This window comes from Trichomycterus rosablanca, chromosome 7 (assembly GCF_030014385.1).
Source record: "Trichomycterus rosablanca isolate fTriRos1 chromosome 7, fTriRos1.hap1, whole genome shotgun sequence".
NCBI lineage: Eukaryota > Metazoa > Chordata > Actinopteri > Siluriformes > Trichomycteridae > Trichomycterus > Trichomycterus rosablanca.
This window is the reverse complement of record NC_085994.1, coordinates 41,089,201-41,106,587: the sequence shown is the minus strand read 5'-3', so window position 1 is coordinate 41,106,587 and position 17,387 is coordinate 41,089,201. Positions and strand designations below refer to the sequence as shown.

Sequence of the window (17,387 nt, the reverse complement as noted above, 5' to 3'; positions counted from 1 at the left end):
TGTGTGTGTGTGTGTGTGTGTGTGTGTGTGTGAGGTGCAGAACCCAACCCACACACACACACACACACAGAGTCAGATAGACAGATTGACAGAAGAAGGAAGAGAAAGGTGTGTGTGTATATGTGTGTGTGTATCAGTGTGTGTGTGCGCAGTCATGGATCTTCGCTCGGAGCTGCTCAAGTCCATCTGGTTCGCATTTACCGCGCTGGACGTGGAGAAGAGTGGCAAAGTGTCCAAGTCCCAGCTGAAGGTGAGTACCAGGACCAACTGGAAGCAGATCCTGGCACTGGGCTAGAGAGGAACTAGAGAGGAACTAAAGAGGAACTAGAGAGGAACTAAAGGGGAACTCGGTATCTGGATGCAAACAACTTCAATGTAGTTATGCAAAGCTGAATTAAAGTGTGTGTGTGTGTGTGTGTGTGTGTGTGTGTGCAGGGATGGTAGAGCTTCCTGTTGGCTTCATGCATGTGTGTTGTGTGACTACATGTTCTCAGAGCTGCATTTCCTGTGTGAGAGATCCGAGTTTCACCACATGGCATCTAATGCTTACCAGTTTATTTAGGTTTGGTTGGCGTTTCCATACTGGTCCACATAAGCTCCTCAGAGAACTCTCAAAAGTCCTCAGTGACCCGATTCAAACCAGTTTCCATCTGGGTTTGGGTTCATGGTGCAGCTGGGACGCCCAACCGCGTCCAGATTATCCAAAGCAGCTTAAAGTACTGTGACCGTATTGCTCAAGAGACCAACAGCAGCAGCCTGGCAGTGGTGGGGTTTGAACCAGCGACCTTCTGATTACTAGTACGGTACCTTAACTGCTAGGCTACAGCTGAATTCGGCAACTGAATTTCCACCACGGGGACCGAGTGTTCATATCTCATCGGCCGGTGCCCTTTGGGACGGTGGTAGTCAAGTGTGTGGAACTTTGGGCTACCGATCGGAAGTGATTGGCCCTTAACCCTGTACAATGGCTGACCCTGCGATCCAAACAAGCGGAGATATGCTGGAAAAAATGTAATTGTACTGTACATGTGTATCTGTATATATGACATAGACACTTCTTAGTGTAGGACAGTGTGTAATGCTACCACCAGCATGCTTCGAAGCAGCTACCTCAGCTTTTCTGCTTAGAACTTGTTAAAAATCAGGACTTTAATGGTACAGTTTAGTCTCAAATGACCACAGCGTTCGAGGAAAGTGTTTTTCAAGGCCTCGCATGACCATAGATGGTCCTACACAAGTTCCAGAAGCTTCCAGTCTGTAGCAGAGCTGTTTGTTTGTTTGTTTGTTGTGGTTCTTGGTTTTGACCATCCAGCCGTTTGTGCTGATCATATCGAGATCTTGGGTCCCGAAGCCGCTTCTTCTACCTGGACTTTCCCATATTCTGTAGCCTGTGGTTCAGACCGGTGGGTGCAGCCAGACTAGCTCTTTATACAGTATACGGGCACAGAGAAGTCACCAGCTCTAGTCGATTATAATAAGTTTATGCACTGCCAGTAACTCAACAATGAAATTAGAAAAGGACTCCAATGTTTATTCGGTGTCTATATAAATATAAACACTATGTGGCCAGAAGTAGGTGGACACCCTTGTGGCAGCAGTTTGAGGAAGGTCCTTTTTTCGGCTTCGGTTTGTCCCCCCCGCCCCCCCCCCCGTGCACCCACCGAGGTAAACAAGTCCGGTGTGAGGGAACGTCGGTGGCTCACACGAAACCCCTGACCACAGCACTACTGACCACCCTACGACGAAATCATAACATGGGTTGCGGTCCAGTCTGCCTGACCTGACCTCGCAGATTCTTTTACTGTACCTCATGGGCACAAATTCCTACAGACACACTTCAAAATGTTGTGGACGGCCTTTTTAGAACAGAGTAGAGTGGGTTAATGGTTTCACCTCATGGTCACGTGTCTATAAACCTTTTAAACCATATAGTGTTTGGCATAAAGGACATCATTTGTGGACCTTGGAGCAATTTTAAAACGTGGTGTTTTCTATTGACTCCTGATGTTTATACCTAGAGCAGCTGTAGCCTAGCGGTTAAGGTACTGGACTAGTAATCAGAAGGTCACTGGTTTAAGCCCCACCCCTGCCGGGTTGCCACTGTTGGACCCTTGATGTTTATACCTAATGTTAGTGGTGTCGAAGTGGTGTGTTGCTCGTCTGATTAATTGTGAACCAAATGGTTCGAACCTCCTGCTCTGACTGCATATCCAACTCCCCTCACTTCTTTTCTATCCTCACAACAAAACACCGGCTCCAAAATCAACGACCCTTCGACAAGCCCGGGTGATTGTAGAGCTTGCTCGATTGTGAACGGGGACTCCTGTGTGTTTCAAGCAACCGTGTGTTTATGGGCACAGAGGAGTCACCAGCAGATTTAGGAAGTTTTAATAACACACCACAGAATTAATCATCCTGGTTTCTGCGTGTTTATTTATAAGATCATTTAGTCATGGAAAAAGAACCGTCGCGGAAACGATTGAGCTCTGAGAATTGTGTGTGTGTGTGTGTGTTTAGTGTACGTACATTAGTGCAGAATAAAATCTGCTTCTTGATGGTGTGTGTGTGTGTGTGTGTGTGTGTGTGTTTAGTGTACGTACATTAGTACAGAATAAAATCTGCTTCTTGATGGTGTGTGTGTGTGTGTGTGTGTTTAGTGTACGTACATTAGTACAGAATAAAATCTGCTTCTTGATGGTGTGTGTGTTTGTGTGTGTGTTTAGTGTACGTACATTAGTGCAGAATAAAATCTGCTTCTTGATGGTGTGTGTGTGTGTGTGTGTGTGTGTGTGTGTTGACTGTACGTACATTAGTGCAGAATAAAATCTGCTTCTTGGTGTGTGTGTGTGTGTGTGTTTAGTGTACGTACATTAGTACAGAATAAAATCTGCTTCTTGATGGTGTGTGTGTGTGTGTGTGTGTTTACTGTACGTACATTAGTACAGAATAAAATCTGCTTCTTGATGGTGTGTGTGTGTGTGTGTGTGTTTACTGTACGTACATTAGTACAGAATAAAATCTGCTTCTTGATGGTGTGTGTGTGTGTGTGTGTGTGTGTGTGTGTGTGTGTTTAGTGTACGTACGTTGGTACAGAATAAAATCTGCTTCTTGATGTGTGTGTGTGTGTGTGTGTGTGTGTTTAGTGTACGTACATTAGTACAGAATAAAATCTGCTTCTTGATGGTGTGTGTGTGTGTGTGTGTGTGTTTAGTGTACGTACATTAGTACAGAATAAAATCTGCTTCTTGATGGTGTGTGTGTGTGTGTGTGTGTGTTTAGTGTACGTACATTAGTGCAGAATAAAATCTGCTTCTTGATGGTGTGTGTGTGTGTGTGTGTGTGTGTGTTTAGTGTACGTACATTAGTACAGAATAAAATCTGCTTCTTGATGGTGTGTGTGTGTTTAGTGTACGTACGTTGGTACAGAATAAAATCTGCTTCTTGATGTGTGTGTGTGTGTGTGTGTGTGTGTTTAGTGTACGTACATTAGTACAGAATAAAATCTGCTTCTTGGTGTGTGTGTGTGTGTGTGTGTGTGTGTGTGTGTGTGTGTGTGTTTAGTGTACGTACATTAGTACAGAATAAAATCTGCTTCTTGATGGTGTGTGTGTGTGTGTGTGTGTGTGTGTGTGTGTGTTTAGTGTACGTACATTAGTACAGAATAAAATCTGCTTCTTGATGGTGTGTGTGTGTGTGTGTGTGTGTGTGTGTGTGTTTAGTGTACGTACACTAGTACAGAATAAAATCTGCTTCTTGGTGTGTGTGTGTGTGTGTGTGTGTGTGTTTACTGTACGTACATTAGTACAGAATAAAATCTGCTTCTTGATGGTGTGTGTGTGTGTGTGTTGACTACGTACATTAGTGCAGAATAAAATCTGCTTCTTGATGGTGTGTGTGTGTGTGTGTGTGTTGACTGTACGTACATTAGTACAGAATTAAATCTGCTTCTTGATGGTGTGTGTGTGTGTGTGTGTGTGTGTGTGTGTGTGTGTTTAGTGTACGTACATTAGTACAGAATAAAATCTGCTTCTTGATGGTGTGTGTGTGTGTGTGTGTTTAGTGTACGTACATTAGTACAGAATAAAATCTGCTTCTTGATGGTGTGTGTGTGTGTGTGTGTGTGTTTAGTGTACGTACATTAGTACAGAATAAAATCTGCTTCTTGATGGTGTGTGTGTGTGTGTGTGTGTGTGTGTGTGTGTTTACTGTACGTACATTAGTACAGAATAAAATCTGCTTCTTGATGGTGTGTGTGTGTGTGTGTGTGTTGACTGTACGTACATTAGTACAGAATAAAATCTGCTTCTTGATGGTGTGTGTGTGTGTGTGTGTTTAGTGTACGTACATTAGTACAGAATAAAATCTGCTTCTTGATGGTTGTGTGTGTGTGTGTGTGTGTGTGTGTTTACTGTACGTACATTAGTGCAGAATAAAATCTGCTTCTTGATGGTGTGTGTGTGTGTGTGTGTGTTGACTGTACGTACATTAGTACAGAATTAAATCTGCTTCTTGATGGTGTGTGTGTGTGTGTGTGTGTGTGTGTGTGTGTGTGTTTAGTGTACGTACATTAGTACAGAATAAAATCTGCTTCTTGATGGTGTGTGTGTGTGTGTGTGTTTAGTGTACGTACATTAGTACAGAATAAAATCTGCTTCTTGATGGTGTGTGTGTGTGTGTGTGTGTGTGTGTGTGTTTACTGTACGTACATTAGTACAGAATAAAATCTGCTTCTTGATGGTGTGTGTGTGTGTGTGTTTAGTGTACGTACATTAGTACAGAATAAAATCTGCTTCTTGATGGTGTGTGTGTGTGTGTGTGTGTGTTTAGTGTACGTACATTAGTACAGAATAAAATCTGCTTCTTGGTGTGTGTGTGTGTGTGTGTGTGTGTGTGTGTGTGTGTGTGTGTGTGTTTACTGTACGTACACTAGTACAGAATAAAATCTGCTTCTTGATGGTGTGTGTGTGTGTGTGTGTGTGTGTGTGTGTGTGTGTGTTTAGTGTACGTACATTAGAACAGAATAAAATCTGCTTCTTGATGGTGTGTGTGTGTGTGTGTGTGTGTGTGTGTGTGTGTGTGTGTGTGTGTGTTGGGGGGTTGTGAACTTCACCGGATGTGGTGGATCTTCTCGCTGTGTGTTTGTTGATTTGCAGAATCTCACTGCGATGAAGAAGCTCGAACTTCTGAACATCTGAAATCTAAAAACGTCGAGGCGTCACGATGCTGAAATCATTTATAGAAAAATTAACTTCTGCAAATCCGAAGAATCTCGGACGGGATGTTAAAAACACCGAGATCTTGCTTTAGAACGTCGGTTGTTAGGGGTCGGGGGTCTCTGAGACGCAGACGGGGGGCGGAGGGGGAAGATACCTTGGGTGCGAGTCTGGAACACCCTGGACAGGGCAGCAATTTGCCCCTGTGCTCCTTCCTGTGATGATCCGATGATATCTGCTGAGATCTTAGCGGTGGTGGGCCACTCACCGAGCACTTTATTAGGAACACCTATCAACGTTCGTACAGTTGGACTTTGTAGGTAAACAATTACTGACTGTAGTCCATCTACTTTCAGCTGATCATGTCTGTGTGGGCCCCCAGCTGGTCGATAGCGGGTACACTCACAGAGCACTTTATTAGGAACACCTAACATATACCATACAGTTGAACTTTGTAGGTAAACAATTACTAACTGTAGCTGATCATGTCTGTGTAGACGCCCGGCTGGACGATAGCACCACTGAGATCTTAGCGCTGGTGGGCCACTCACCGAGCACTTTTTAGGAACACCTACCATATTCCATACAGTTGGAATTTGTTGGTAAACAATTACTGACTGTAGTCCATCTGTAGATCTCGGTGATGGTGGGCCACTCATTAAGCACTTTATTAGAAACAGCTACCATAATCCATACAGATGACCTTTGTAAGTAAACAATTACTGACTGTAGCCGAACATGTCTGTGTAGACGCCCGACCGGTCAATAGCGCCTCTTAGATCTCAGCTATGGTGGGCCACTCACTGAGCACTTTATTAGGAACACCTACCAAAATCAGTACAGTTGAACTTTGTTGGTAAACAATTACTGACTGTAGCTGATCATGTCTGTATGGGCGCCCGGTTGGCCGATAGCGCCTCTGAGATCTCAGGGTGGTGGGCCACTTACCGAGCACTTTTTAGGAACACCTACAGCTACCATAATCCATACAGTTGGACTTTGTAAGTAAACAATTACTGACTGTAGCTTATCTACTTGTACACGACCATGTCTGTGTGGGCGCCCGGCTGGCCGATAGCAACACTCACTTGGCACTTTATTAGGAACACCTACCAAGCTACACCGACCATATTCCATAAAGTTGAACTTTGTAAGTAAACAATTACTGACTGTAAAGTCATTGTTGGACCATTCTCAGCCTTGCACTGAGTTTACAGAGCAACAGATGGGCTACAGTCAGTGATTGTATACCCACAACGTTCATTTGTATGGTACGTTTGGCTTGTAAAATAATTTATTAATGTACATACTATATAGGTGTTCCTAATAAAGTGCTTATCCAAAGCGACCTACAATTGGGACTGTATACAGTCTAAGCAGTTGAGGGCTAGGGGCCTCGCTCAGGGGCCCAACAGTGACTAGTGGTGATAAGGCTTAAACCTGGAACAACAGGAGTGTATATTATATTGCGGTGCTTGGTTAGTATGGGATGTTGTAGCTTAGCGGTTAAGGTACTGGACCAGTAATCAGAAGGTTACTGGTTCAAGCCCCACCACTGCCAGGTTGCCACTGTTGGGCCCCTGAGTGAGGCCCTTAACTCTCAATTGCGTAGACCAGGGGTGTCAAACTCATTTTTACCGAGGGCCACATCAGCATTATTGTGGCCCTCAAAGGGCCGATTGTAACGTATCCTGCTGTGATTGCAGTCTGTTGTTTTTCTTGGAGGCTGAATTCTGCATTTATATTGTCCTCCTTTACCACAGACACGGCCTCATAACACAAGAGACGCACCGGTTTCTCTTCCTGAAGCACAAACTTGTTTTCATTTTCATTAAATTTCCTCCTTATGCTTAATTTTCTTACTTATCTTCTTGTACATTTTGGGATCATGTGTAAGTACAGTGGTACCTCTAGATACGAGTTTAATTCGTTCCAGAGCCGAGCTCGTAAGTAGAGCAGCTCGTATCTCGAACTAATTTTCCCCATTTAAAATAAAGGAAATAGAATTAATCCGTTCCAGCCCTCTGGCAAGTCCCCAAAATATCGCTAATTATGAAAAAATACACGTTTTTAATTAAGAAAAACACATGTATAAACATATAAAACATAACAAAATAAATAAATAAAAGAAAAATGTATAAAATACGGTACTGTAATCTTACCTTGGCGACAGATGAGCGCGGCTAACGGAGAGCGGCTGAGGAGAGACATCATCCTCTTCTTCTTCTCGCCATTGTCACTTGCACTTACTTTCTTGGGACCCATGAGAAGAACGGGATGAGGGGATGCTAGAGGATTGTGGGAGCGAGTACTGTACTAGTAGTAGTAGTAGTTGGGAAATTCCTTTGAAACGGCTCCCTCGCGCAAACGAGCGGTAGCGTCCCCGAAGCTCCAGCCCGGCTCGTATCTTGGATCTGGGCTCGTATCTAGAGCAGAAATTTTGTCCGAGCCTCGGCTCGGATCTCGAAAAGCTCGTATGTGGAGCAGCTCGTATCTAGAGGTACCACTGTACTTCTTAACATCATCTACTGGTGGGATGTGTCACTGTGCAGGTCACAAAATCAGCCTGCATTTTGAGAGATGCAGTTTGTTTAGGATTTACAGTGTATTTTTAAGACAATTGTTCTGCCCTCACTAATAGTTTATCCCCCTTGCTCAGCTAGACAGACAGACAGACAGACAGACAGACAGACAGACAGACAGCTCTCTTCAGAATACAGTCGGTTTATTTGCTTCCCAGCTGTGTGATACACTGTGTGCACCAGAATGAAGTAAAAATACAAACAATAAAAACAATAAAGAACTTAATACAGTAAAAGCACACAGCTGTAGTCAAGTGTTACATCTGGTACAATATGAGATTTAACCAAGCGTAAAATAGCGCTAAGGAGTTAAAATTTTGTGTAAAGATACTAATTGCTATAGTAACGCTAACTATATTTAATTATGGTAAATTTGTAACTAAAGCGCTGTGATAAACTCACTAAACATTTACAAACAACTGAGAATATAAACGCCACGACTTACAGACGATGCTTCTGTATTATACTGCAAGATATTAATTTATATTTATTATTATTGTTTACATTACTACCCGCGTTCTTTTGCCGTAAAAGTCACATGGCTTCTCAGCGAAGGTCAGAGTTACTTGCCATGACTACGATGTGAACAGTTACACTTAAAGGCGCAGGGGTCCCGTTAAATTATAAGTGCGTCTCTGTAACGACTCGAACCGTCACAACAATCGTCGTTTAAGCTCTCGCGGGCCACAGAAAATGACGTGGCGGGCCGGATCTGGCCCGCGGGCCGTGAGTTTGACACCCCTAACTTAGACTGTGCTAGGTGTTCTTAATAATTCGTATTAACACCTGTAAAAGCAGACCCTTCTTTATCCAAAGCGACTTACAATTTTAAGCGAATACAGTCTAACCCATTGAGGTCTAGGGGCCTTGCTTAAGGGCCCGACAGTGACAAATTAGTGGTGATAAGGCTTAAACCAGGAACAACAGGAGTGTATATTATATTGCGGTGCTTGGTTATTGTGAGGGATGTTGTTGCTTAGTGGTTAAGGTACTGGACTAGTAATCAGAAGGTTACTGGTTCAAGCCCCAGGTTGCCACTGTTGGGCCCTTAAGCAAGGCCCCTAACCCTCAATCACTTAGACTGTATACTGTCACAGCACTGCTAAATGCCAAAAATGTAAACGTAAGCACCACTAATGGCTAACTGGCTTCCTGAAGACGTGTCTCTGATCTTTAAGATCTGGACCCCTGGGCTCTTCTGCCCCTCCTGAAGCTCCTCCTGATGAACTGTAGGAACGTGCTGGTCCTGAGATTTTTTGTGTGTGTTTGCTTGTAGGTTCTGTCCCATAATCTGTGTACAGTTTTGTGTATCCCTCACGACCCGGCCGCTCTGGAGGAACATTTCCGCGACGACGACGACGGACCCGTTTCCAGTCAGGGCTACATGCCTTACCTCAACAAGTACATCCTGGATAAGGTAACATCTACCTCGTCTTTTACCTCGTCTTTTACCTCGCCTTTTACCTCGCCTTTCCTTCAGAACTTCTGTCCCGTCTCTATGTCCATCCACCCCTCTGTATGTCCGAAATTATTCCGCTTGTCGGACGTCCCGTTCCAAAAACAAACAGTGACCCCCGTGTGATCTTTTCAGCTGGAACAACAGTCGCTCTTCTGAACAGCTTCTCACAAGACCCTAATGTGTGTCCGTGTGTGGGAATTTGTGCCCGTTCAGTTATAAGATGCAGCATTTGTATAACTGGGCACTGATTGATCACTGGTTGATGTTCCAGTTCATCCCAGAGCTGTTGAGTGGGGCTGAGCTCAGGGCTCTGTGCAGGACACTGGACCTTCCTCATGTCTTTATAGAGCTCGCTCATGCTGGGCCTTCCCTAAACTGTTGCTGCCAAGCATGTAATTTCCTTTATATGATTGATTTATTACAGCTGTTAGTAGTTGTTAATTCAATACGTAATTAGAAGGGGCATCCCAATACTTTTGACCCATCAGATGATCTCCAAGCGTCTGGACTTTTTTTTTTCTTTGTCCGTTATTTCCTTCCTTCTGTTCTTGAGTGATTGTAGTAGTGATGATTGATGAATGGTGATGAGTGATTAATTAATGGTGATGAGTGGTTAGTAGTGATGAATTATGACTGATGAATGGTGATGAGTGGTTAGTCGTAATGAATGGTGATGAGTAATGAATGGTGATGAGTGATTAATGGTGATGAGTGGTTAGTAGTGATGAATGGTGATGAGTGGTTAGTAGTAATGAATGGTGATGAGTAATGAATGGTGATGAGTGGTTAGTAGTAATGAATGGTGATGAGTGATTAATGGTGATGAGTGGTTAGTAGTGATGAATGATGATTGATGAATGGTGAGTGGTTGGTTGATGGTGAGTGATGAATGGTGATGAGTGTATAATGGTGATGAGTGTATAATGGTGATGAGTGTATAATGGTGATAAGTGGTTAGTAGTGATGAATGGTTAGTAGTGATGAATGGTGATGAAAGATTAATGGTGATGAGTGGTTGGTTGATGGTGATGAGTGATGAATGGTGAGTGATGAATGGTGAGTGATGAATGGTGATGAGTGGTTAGTAGTGATGAATGGTGATGAGAGATTAATGGTGATGAGTGGTTGGTTGATGGTGATGAGTGATGAATGGTGAGTGATAAATGGTGATGAGTGATGAATGGTGATGAGTGGTTAGTAGTGATGAGTGATGAATGGTGATGAGTGATTGATGGTGATGAGTGGTTGGTTGATGGTGATGAGTGAGGAATGGTAATGAGTGATGAATAGTGATTAGTGATGAATGGTGATGAGTGGTTAGTAGTGATGAGTGATGAATGGTGATGAGTGGTAAGTAGTGATAAATGATTGATGGTGATGAGTGGTTAGTAGTCATGAGTGATGAGTGGTTAGTAGTGATGAATGGTGATGAGTGGTTAGTAGTGATGAGTGATGATGAGTGGTTAGTAGTGATGAATGGTGATGAGTGATGAATGGTGATGAGTGGTTAGTAGTGATGAATGGTGATGAGTGATGAATGGTGATGAGTGGTTAGTAGTGATGAATGGTGATGAGTGGTTAGTAGTGATGAATGGTGATGAGTGATGAGTGGTTAGTAGTGATGAATGGTGATGAGTGATGAATGGTGATGAGTGGTTAGTAGTGATGAATGGTGATGAGTGATGAATGGTGATGAGTGGTTAGTAGTGATGAATGGTGATGAGTGGTTGGTAGTGATGAATGGTGATGAGTGGTTAGTAGTGATGAATGGTGATGAGTGATGAGTGGTTGGTAGTGATGAATGGTGATGAGTGGTTAGTAGTGATGAATGGTAATGAGTGATGAATGGTGATGAGTGATGAATGGTGATGAGTGGTTAGTAGTGATGAATGGTGATGAGTGATGAGTGGTTGGTAGTGATGAATGGTTAACGGTGATGAGTGATGAACGGTGATGAGTGGTTAATGCTGGGCGTGTGTGCAGGTGGAGGAGGGCAGGTTCGTGAAGGAGAACGTGGACGAGCTCTGCTGGACTCTCACGGCGAAGAAGAACTACAGACCGTCGGGGGACAGTGTCCTCCCTCAGAGGGACGCCTTCCGCCTCTGGTGTCTCTTCATCTTCCTGTCGGAGGACAAGTATCCGCTGGTGATGATTCCTGATGAGGTGAGACACTTCCAGCGTTCCTGCCATCGTGTGCCCTCCGCAGGTCCATGTGGGTGTTCTCTGGCTATTTTGGTTTCTTTCCACCTCCCAAAACCATGCAGAAGGTGTATTGGCTGCTTGGTTTTATAGAGTAAGTAAATGGGTCACTGTGTGATGCCCAGCAGTGGACTGGCATCCTTACCATTACAGTACCAGTTCTCTAATGCTCTTACCAACCACCACTGAGATCAGAACAGAACAGAACCAAAAAGAACAGAACGAAACAAAACAGAACAGAACAGAACCGAACAGAAAAGAACCGAACAGAACAGAACTAAACAGAAAAGAACCAAACAGAACAGAACCAAACAGAACAGAACCAAACAGAACAGAACCAAACAGAACTAAACAGAAAAGAACCGAACAGAACAGAACAGAACTAAACAGAACAGAACAGAACCGAACAGAACAGAACCGAACAGAACAGAACCAAACAGAAAAGAACCAAACAGAACAGAACCGAACAGAAAAGAACCAAACAGAACAAAACCAAACAGAACAGAACCATGAGGTTTTGGAGTGTGTCTGAAGGAATTTGTGCCTATTTAGTAGCAGTAACAGCAGCCAACCTTTCCGGTTCATCCCAAATGTGTTCAGTTAAATGAGGGCGGGGTTATACGACAATACAGTTCATTACTGTGGGAACCTGTGCCTACTGAGACATCAGAGGTTCCAATTCGTCCCACACAGGAGGTGTTTAATAGGCTTGAGGTTCTTCCACACATTTACGACATTTAGCAGACGCATTTATCCAGAGCGACTTCAAATTACGACTAAATACATTTTGAGCATTTAAGGATTAAGGGCCTTGCTGAGGAGCCCAACAGTGGCAATTTGGTGTTAGCGGGGACTTGAACCGGCAACCTTCTCATTACTAGTTCAGTATCTTATCTGCTGAGCTACCTGGTCCCTCTTTATGGACTTTGTTTCATGCACAGGAGCAGTGTGAGTGCTTGAAACACAAACTGATGACCAAAACATCATAGAATTAAAATATTCAGGAGGTTTAAACGATCTGAGGAGACGTTCGGAGTTCAGCGCGACTTCACACGTTCGCTTATCAATTCATCTCATCTCAGAGAGAAAAAAGTGGGCGGAGTCTCTTCCTCTTTTTCCGTGGCGTTCAGGTTTTAGAGTGCGTGGGGGGTAACGCCTGGTTGTTTCCGGTTGGCACTTTGGCATTTAGAGAGATTGACACGGTGATGGAGGAGTGAAGAAGCAGAGAGCGGGAGGTGCAGCAGGAGGTGCAGCGGGAGGTGCAGCGGGAGGTGCAGATGTTGCGTAACGTCTGTGGTCGCCTGCATGTAGGCAACTTTCACATGATATGATTCGATCCGACCTCGCGGGGCCGCGTTTTATGTAAAAAAGATCAAAAGTATTCAGACGCCTGCTCGTGAGCTTTCAGAAAACCTTTTCAGCTGGAACGACGGCCGCTCTTCTGAGTGTTTCTGTGGGAATTTGTGCCCGTTCAGTCAAACCATGGCAGCATTTGTATGTTCCAGGCTCTGTGCATGTGCCGGACACTGAAGTTTGTAGCCTAGTGGTTAAGGTACTGGACTAGTAATCAAAAGTTCGCTGGTTTAAGCCCCACCACTGCCAGGTTGCCACTGGACCTTGAGCCTTGTGCCTTGGTTTTTAAGGGCCTTCCCTAAACTGTTGGAAGCGTATCATCATATCAACACACACATGAATTCCGTAATTAGAAAAGGCGTCCTGATACTTTTGTCCATATAGTGTACCTGGAACAGTGGTCTCCTCACCAAGGTCATGAGGGAAAACCCCAAACTGTCACGTTATACTGGAACAGAACAGAACAGGTCCTTCCCTAAACTGTTGGAAGCGTATCATCATATCAACACACACATGAATTCCGTAATTAGAAAAGGCGTCCTGATACTTTTGTCCATATAGTGTACCTGGAACAGTGGTCTCCTCATAAAGGTCAAGGGAAAACCCCAAACTGTCACGTTATGCTGGAACAGAACAGGTCCTTCCCTAAACTGTTGGAAGCGTATCATTTTGTTGATGTGAACTGTTGTGTCTAAAACGCATGAATTCAGTAATTAGGAGGGTCGTCCCAATACTTTTGTCCATATAGTGTACCTGGAACAGTGGTCTCCTCATTAAGGTCAAGGGAAAAACCCAAACTGTCACGTTATGCTGGAACAGAACAGAACAGGTCCTTCCCTAAACTGTTGGAAGCGTATCATCATATCAACACACACATGAATTCAGTAATTAGAAGGGGCGTCCCGATACTTTTGTCCATATATAGATAAACGTCGTCCTTGTCGTGGCTGTAGCTCTGTGTATACCCGCCCGTGCTGACGGCCACGCCCTGCGCCCCCCTCAGGCGGAGTACCTGCTGAAGAAGCTGTGCATGGCCATGAGCGTGGAGCTGAACTGCGTGGAGCTGGAGGACTTCGTCTCTCAGGACTCGGTCCAGCAGAACGGCTTCAGCGTCTGGGCCTTCCTGGACATGATGAACTCCGGCAAGCTCACGCGCGGCATCGCCAAGGAGACCATCAGCATGGCCATCGAGGAGGTGTACCGGGAGATCGTGGGGGACGTGCTGAAGGAGGTAGGGGCGTTCTGGGGAGTGCGGGGGGTCTCGGGTGAGCTGTGTGTGGTTTATGTAGCGTGTGTGTGTGTGTGTGTGTAGGGCTACCTGTGGAAGAAGGGTCAGTTGAGGAGGAACTGGACGGAGCGATGGTTCACGCTGAAGCCAAACTCGTTTGATTACTACACCAGTGAGGACCGCAAGGAGCGCAAGGGCAACATCGCATTAGATACCAACTGCTGCGTCGAGGTGTGTGTGTGTGTGTGTGTGTGTGTGTGTGTGTGTGTGTGTGTGTGTGTATGTGTGTGTGTGTGTGTGTGTGTGTGTGTTTCACCACTAAACAGGCTGCACTGTTTCTTTCCCCAACCATGCGGCCCACTTAGGTCCACTTAAGTCCACTTAGGTCCACTTTGGTCTACTTAATTTCTCTTTGGTTCACTTAGGTCCGCTTAAGTTCACTTAGATCAACTTTGGTCCAGTTCAGTCCACCCTGGTCCTCTTTGGTCAACTTTGGTCCACTTTGGTCCAATCTGGTCCTCTTTGGTCTACTTAAGTCCACTTTGGTCCACTTAGATCCACTTTGGTCCACTTTGGTCCATTTTGTTTCACCCTGGTCTTCTTTGTTCCAACCTGGTCCACTTCGGTCCACTCTGGTCCTCTTTGGTCCACATTACTTAAGTCCACTTAAGTTCACTTAGATCCACTTTGGTCCACTTAAGTTCACTTCGGTCCACTTAAGTCCACTTTGGTCCACTTAGGTCTATTTAAGTTCACTTCGGTCCACTTAAGTCCACTTTGGTCTATTTAAGTTCACTTTGGTCCACTTAAGTCCACTTTGGTCCACTTAGGTCCACTCTGGTCCTCTTTGGTCTACTTAAGTTCACTTTGGTCCACTTAGGTCCACTCTGGTCCTCTTTGGTCTACTTAAGTTCACTTTGGTCCACTTAGGTCCACTCTGGTCCTCTTTGGTCTACTTAAGTCCACTTTGGTCCACTTAGGTCCACTCTGGTCCTCTTTGGTCTACTTAAGTTCACTTTGGTCTAGTTTGGTCCACCCTGGCTTTCTTTGTTCCACTCTGGTCCTCTTTGGTCCACTTAGGTCCTTTTTGGTCAACTTAGGTCCACTTTGGTTCACTTAGATCCACTTTGGTCCACTTTGTTCTACTTAAGTTCTCTTCGGTCCACTTAGGTCTGCTTAAGTCCACTTAAGTCCACTTTTGTCCACTTAGATATACTTGGGTCCACTTAAGTTCACTTTGGTGTGTGTGTGTGTGTGTGTGTGTGTGTGTGTGTGCAGGTATTACCGGACAGGGATGGGAAGAGGTGTATGTTCTGTCTAAAAACTCTCTCCAAGACGTTTGAGCTCAGCGCCTCGGACACCAAACAGCGGCAGGAGTGGACGACAGGTCTGCCTCATTTCTCGTTCTTTTACGGGTCTGATTTGTGTGGGTGGTGCAAGCGTCACACAACCTCATGGTATCTTGTGTCCGGCAGCCATCCAGACGGCCATCAGGCTGCACACGGAGGGGAAGCAGTCGCTGCACAAGGAGCTGAAGCTGAAGCGGCGGGAGCAGCGTGAGCGGCGGGAGAGGAGGCGCGAGGAGAAGGAGCAGGAGCTGCAGCACCTCCACTCGCTACAGGAGGAGCGCGAGCGCAAGACGGCCGAGCTGGAGCTGCTGAAGGAGGCGCAGAAGCAGGCGCAGCTACTGCTGCAGCAAGAGGAGCAGAAGAGGAGGGAGCAGCACGAGCAGCTCCAACAGGCCCTGAAGCTCCAGCTGCTGGAGGCGCAGGAGGTACGGGGGTGGCTGCTGGAGCGCTGGAGCGTGTGTGTATGTAAACGTAATAGTGATTGTGTACACGTGTGTGTGTGTAGGCACGTGTGTGTATGCAGGCCGAGATGGCGCTGAAGGAGGAGGAGGCCGAGCGTCAGAGGAGGCGGATCAGGGAACTGGAGGAGCTCCAGCAGCGGCTAGAGGAGGCGCTGAGGCAGGAGATCAAAGCCAGGCAGGACGAGGAGCAGTTCCGATACACGCAGACCCGGTACACGCCCACACTCACGCCAAAAGTATTTGTGTGTGTGTATGGTGTGTGTGTATAGAGATGGTGTGTGGGTGTATGTGTGAGTGAATAGAGGTGTGTGTGAGCGTGTGTATGTGTGAGTGTATAGAGGTGTGTGTGTGTATGTGTGAGTGTATAGAGGTGTGTGTGTGTATGTGTGAGTGTATAGAGGTGTGTGTGTGTGTATGTGTGAGTGTATAGAGGTGTGTGTGAGTGTGTGTATGTGTGAGTGTATAGAAGTGTGTGTGAGTGTGTGAGTGTGTGTATGTGTGAGTGTATAGAGGTGTGTGTGTGTGAGTGTATAGAAGTGTGTGTGTGTGTGTATGTGTGAGTGTATAGAAGTGTGTGTGAGTGTGTGAGTGTGTGTATGTGTGAGTGTATAGAGGTGTGTGTGTGTGAGTGTATAGAAGTGTGTGTGTGTGTGTATGTGTGAGTGTATAGAAGTGTGTGTGAGTGTATGTGTGAGTGCATAGAGGTGTGTGTGTGTGAGTGTATAGAAGTGTGTGTGTGTGTGTATGTGTGAGTGTATAAAGGTGTGTGTGTGAGTGTATGTGTGAGTGCATAGAGGTGTGTGTGTGAGTGTATAGAAGTGTGTGTGTGTGTGTATGTGTGAGTGTATAAAGGTGTGTGTGTGTGTGTGAGTGTATAGAAGTGTGTGTGTGTGTATGTGTGAGTGTATAGAGGTGTGTGTGAGTGTGTGTATGTGTGAGTGTATAGAAGTGTGTGTGAGTGTGTGAGTGTATAGAAGTGTGTGTGAGTGTGTGTATGTGTGAGTGTATAGAAGTGTGTGTGAGTGTGTGAGTGTGTGTATGTGTGAGTGTATAGAAGTGTGTGTGAGTGTATGTGTGAGTGCATAGAGGTGTGTGTGTGTGAGTGTATAGAAGTGTGTGTGTGTGTGTATGTGTGAGTGTATAAAGGTGTGTGTGTGAGTGTATAGAAGTGTGTGTGTGTGTATGTGTGAGTGTATAGAGGTGTGTGTGAGTGTGTGTATGTGTGAGTGTATAGAAGTGTGTGTGAGTGTGTGAGTGTGTGTATGTGTGAGTGTATAGAAGTGTGTGTGAGTGTATAGAAGTGTGTGCATGTGTGTATGTGTGAGTGTTTAAAGGTGTGTGTGTGAGTGTATAGAAGTGTGTGTGTGTGTGTGTATATGTGTGAGTGTATAGAAGTGTGTGTATGTGTGAGTGTTTAGAGGTGTGTGTTTGTGTGTGTGTGTATAAAGGTGTGTGTGTGTGTATAGAGATGGTGTTTTGGGTGTATGTGTGAGTGTATAGAGGCGTGTGTGTTTGTATTGAGATGGTGTGTATGTGTGAGTGT

General features: G+C 45.1%; 1 protein-coding gene across 2 annotated transcripts in view; it reads left to right on the top strand.

Annotated features, from left to right (window-relative positions):
- The first annotated feature begins 92 nt into the window (after window positions 1-92).
- The window catches only part of def6a (DEF6 guanine nucleotide exchange factor a), a 25,924-nt gene continuing 8,629 nt past the window's right edge, over window positions 93-17,387 (top strand). For both annotated transcript variants that reach the window (XM_062999487.1, XM_062999488.1), the window contains exons 1-8: window positions 93-250; window positions 9,072-9,212; window positions 11,238-11,417; window positions 13,810-14,037; window positions 14,119-14,265; window positions 15,313-15,421; window positions 15,510-15,808; window positions 15,889-16,055. In XM_062999487.1, the coding sequence (XP_062855557.1) occupies window positions 155-250; window positions 9,072-9,212; window positions 11,238-11,417; window positions 13,810-14,037; window positions 14,119-14,265; window positions 15,313-15,421; window positions 15,510-15,808; window positions 15,889-16,055 (1,367 nt within the window). In that variant the 5' untranslated portion in view covers window positions 93-154. The remainder of the gene's footprint in view (window positions 251-9,071; window positions 9,213-11,237; window positions 11,418-13,809; window positions 14,038-14,118; window positions 14,266-15,312; window positions 15,422-15,509; window positions 15,809-15,888; window positions 16,056-17,387) is intronic.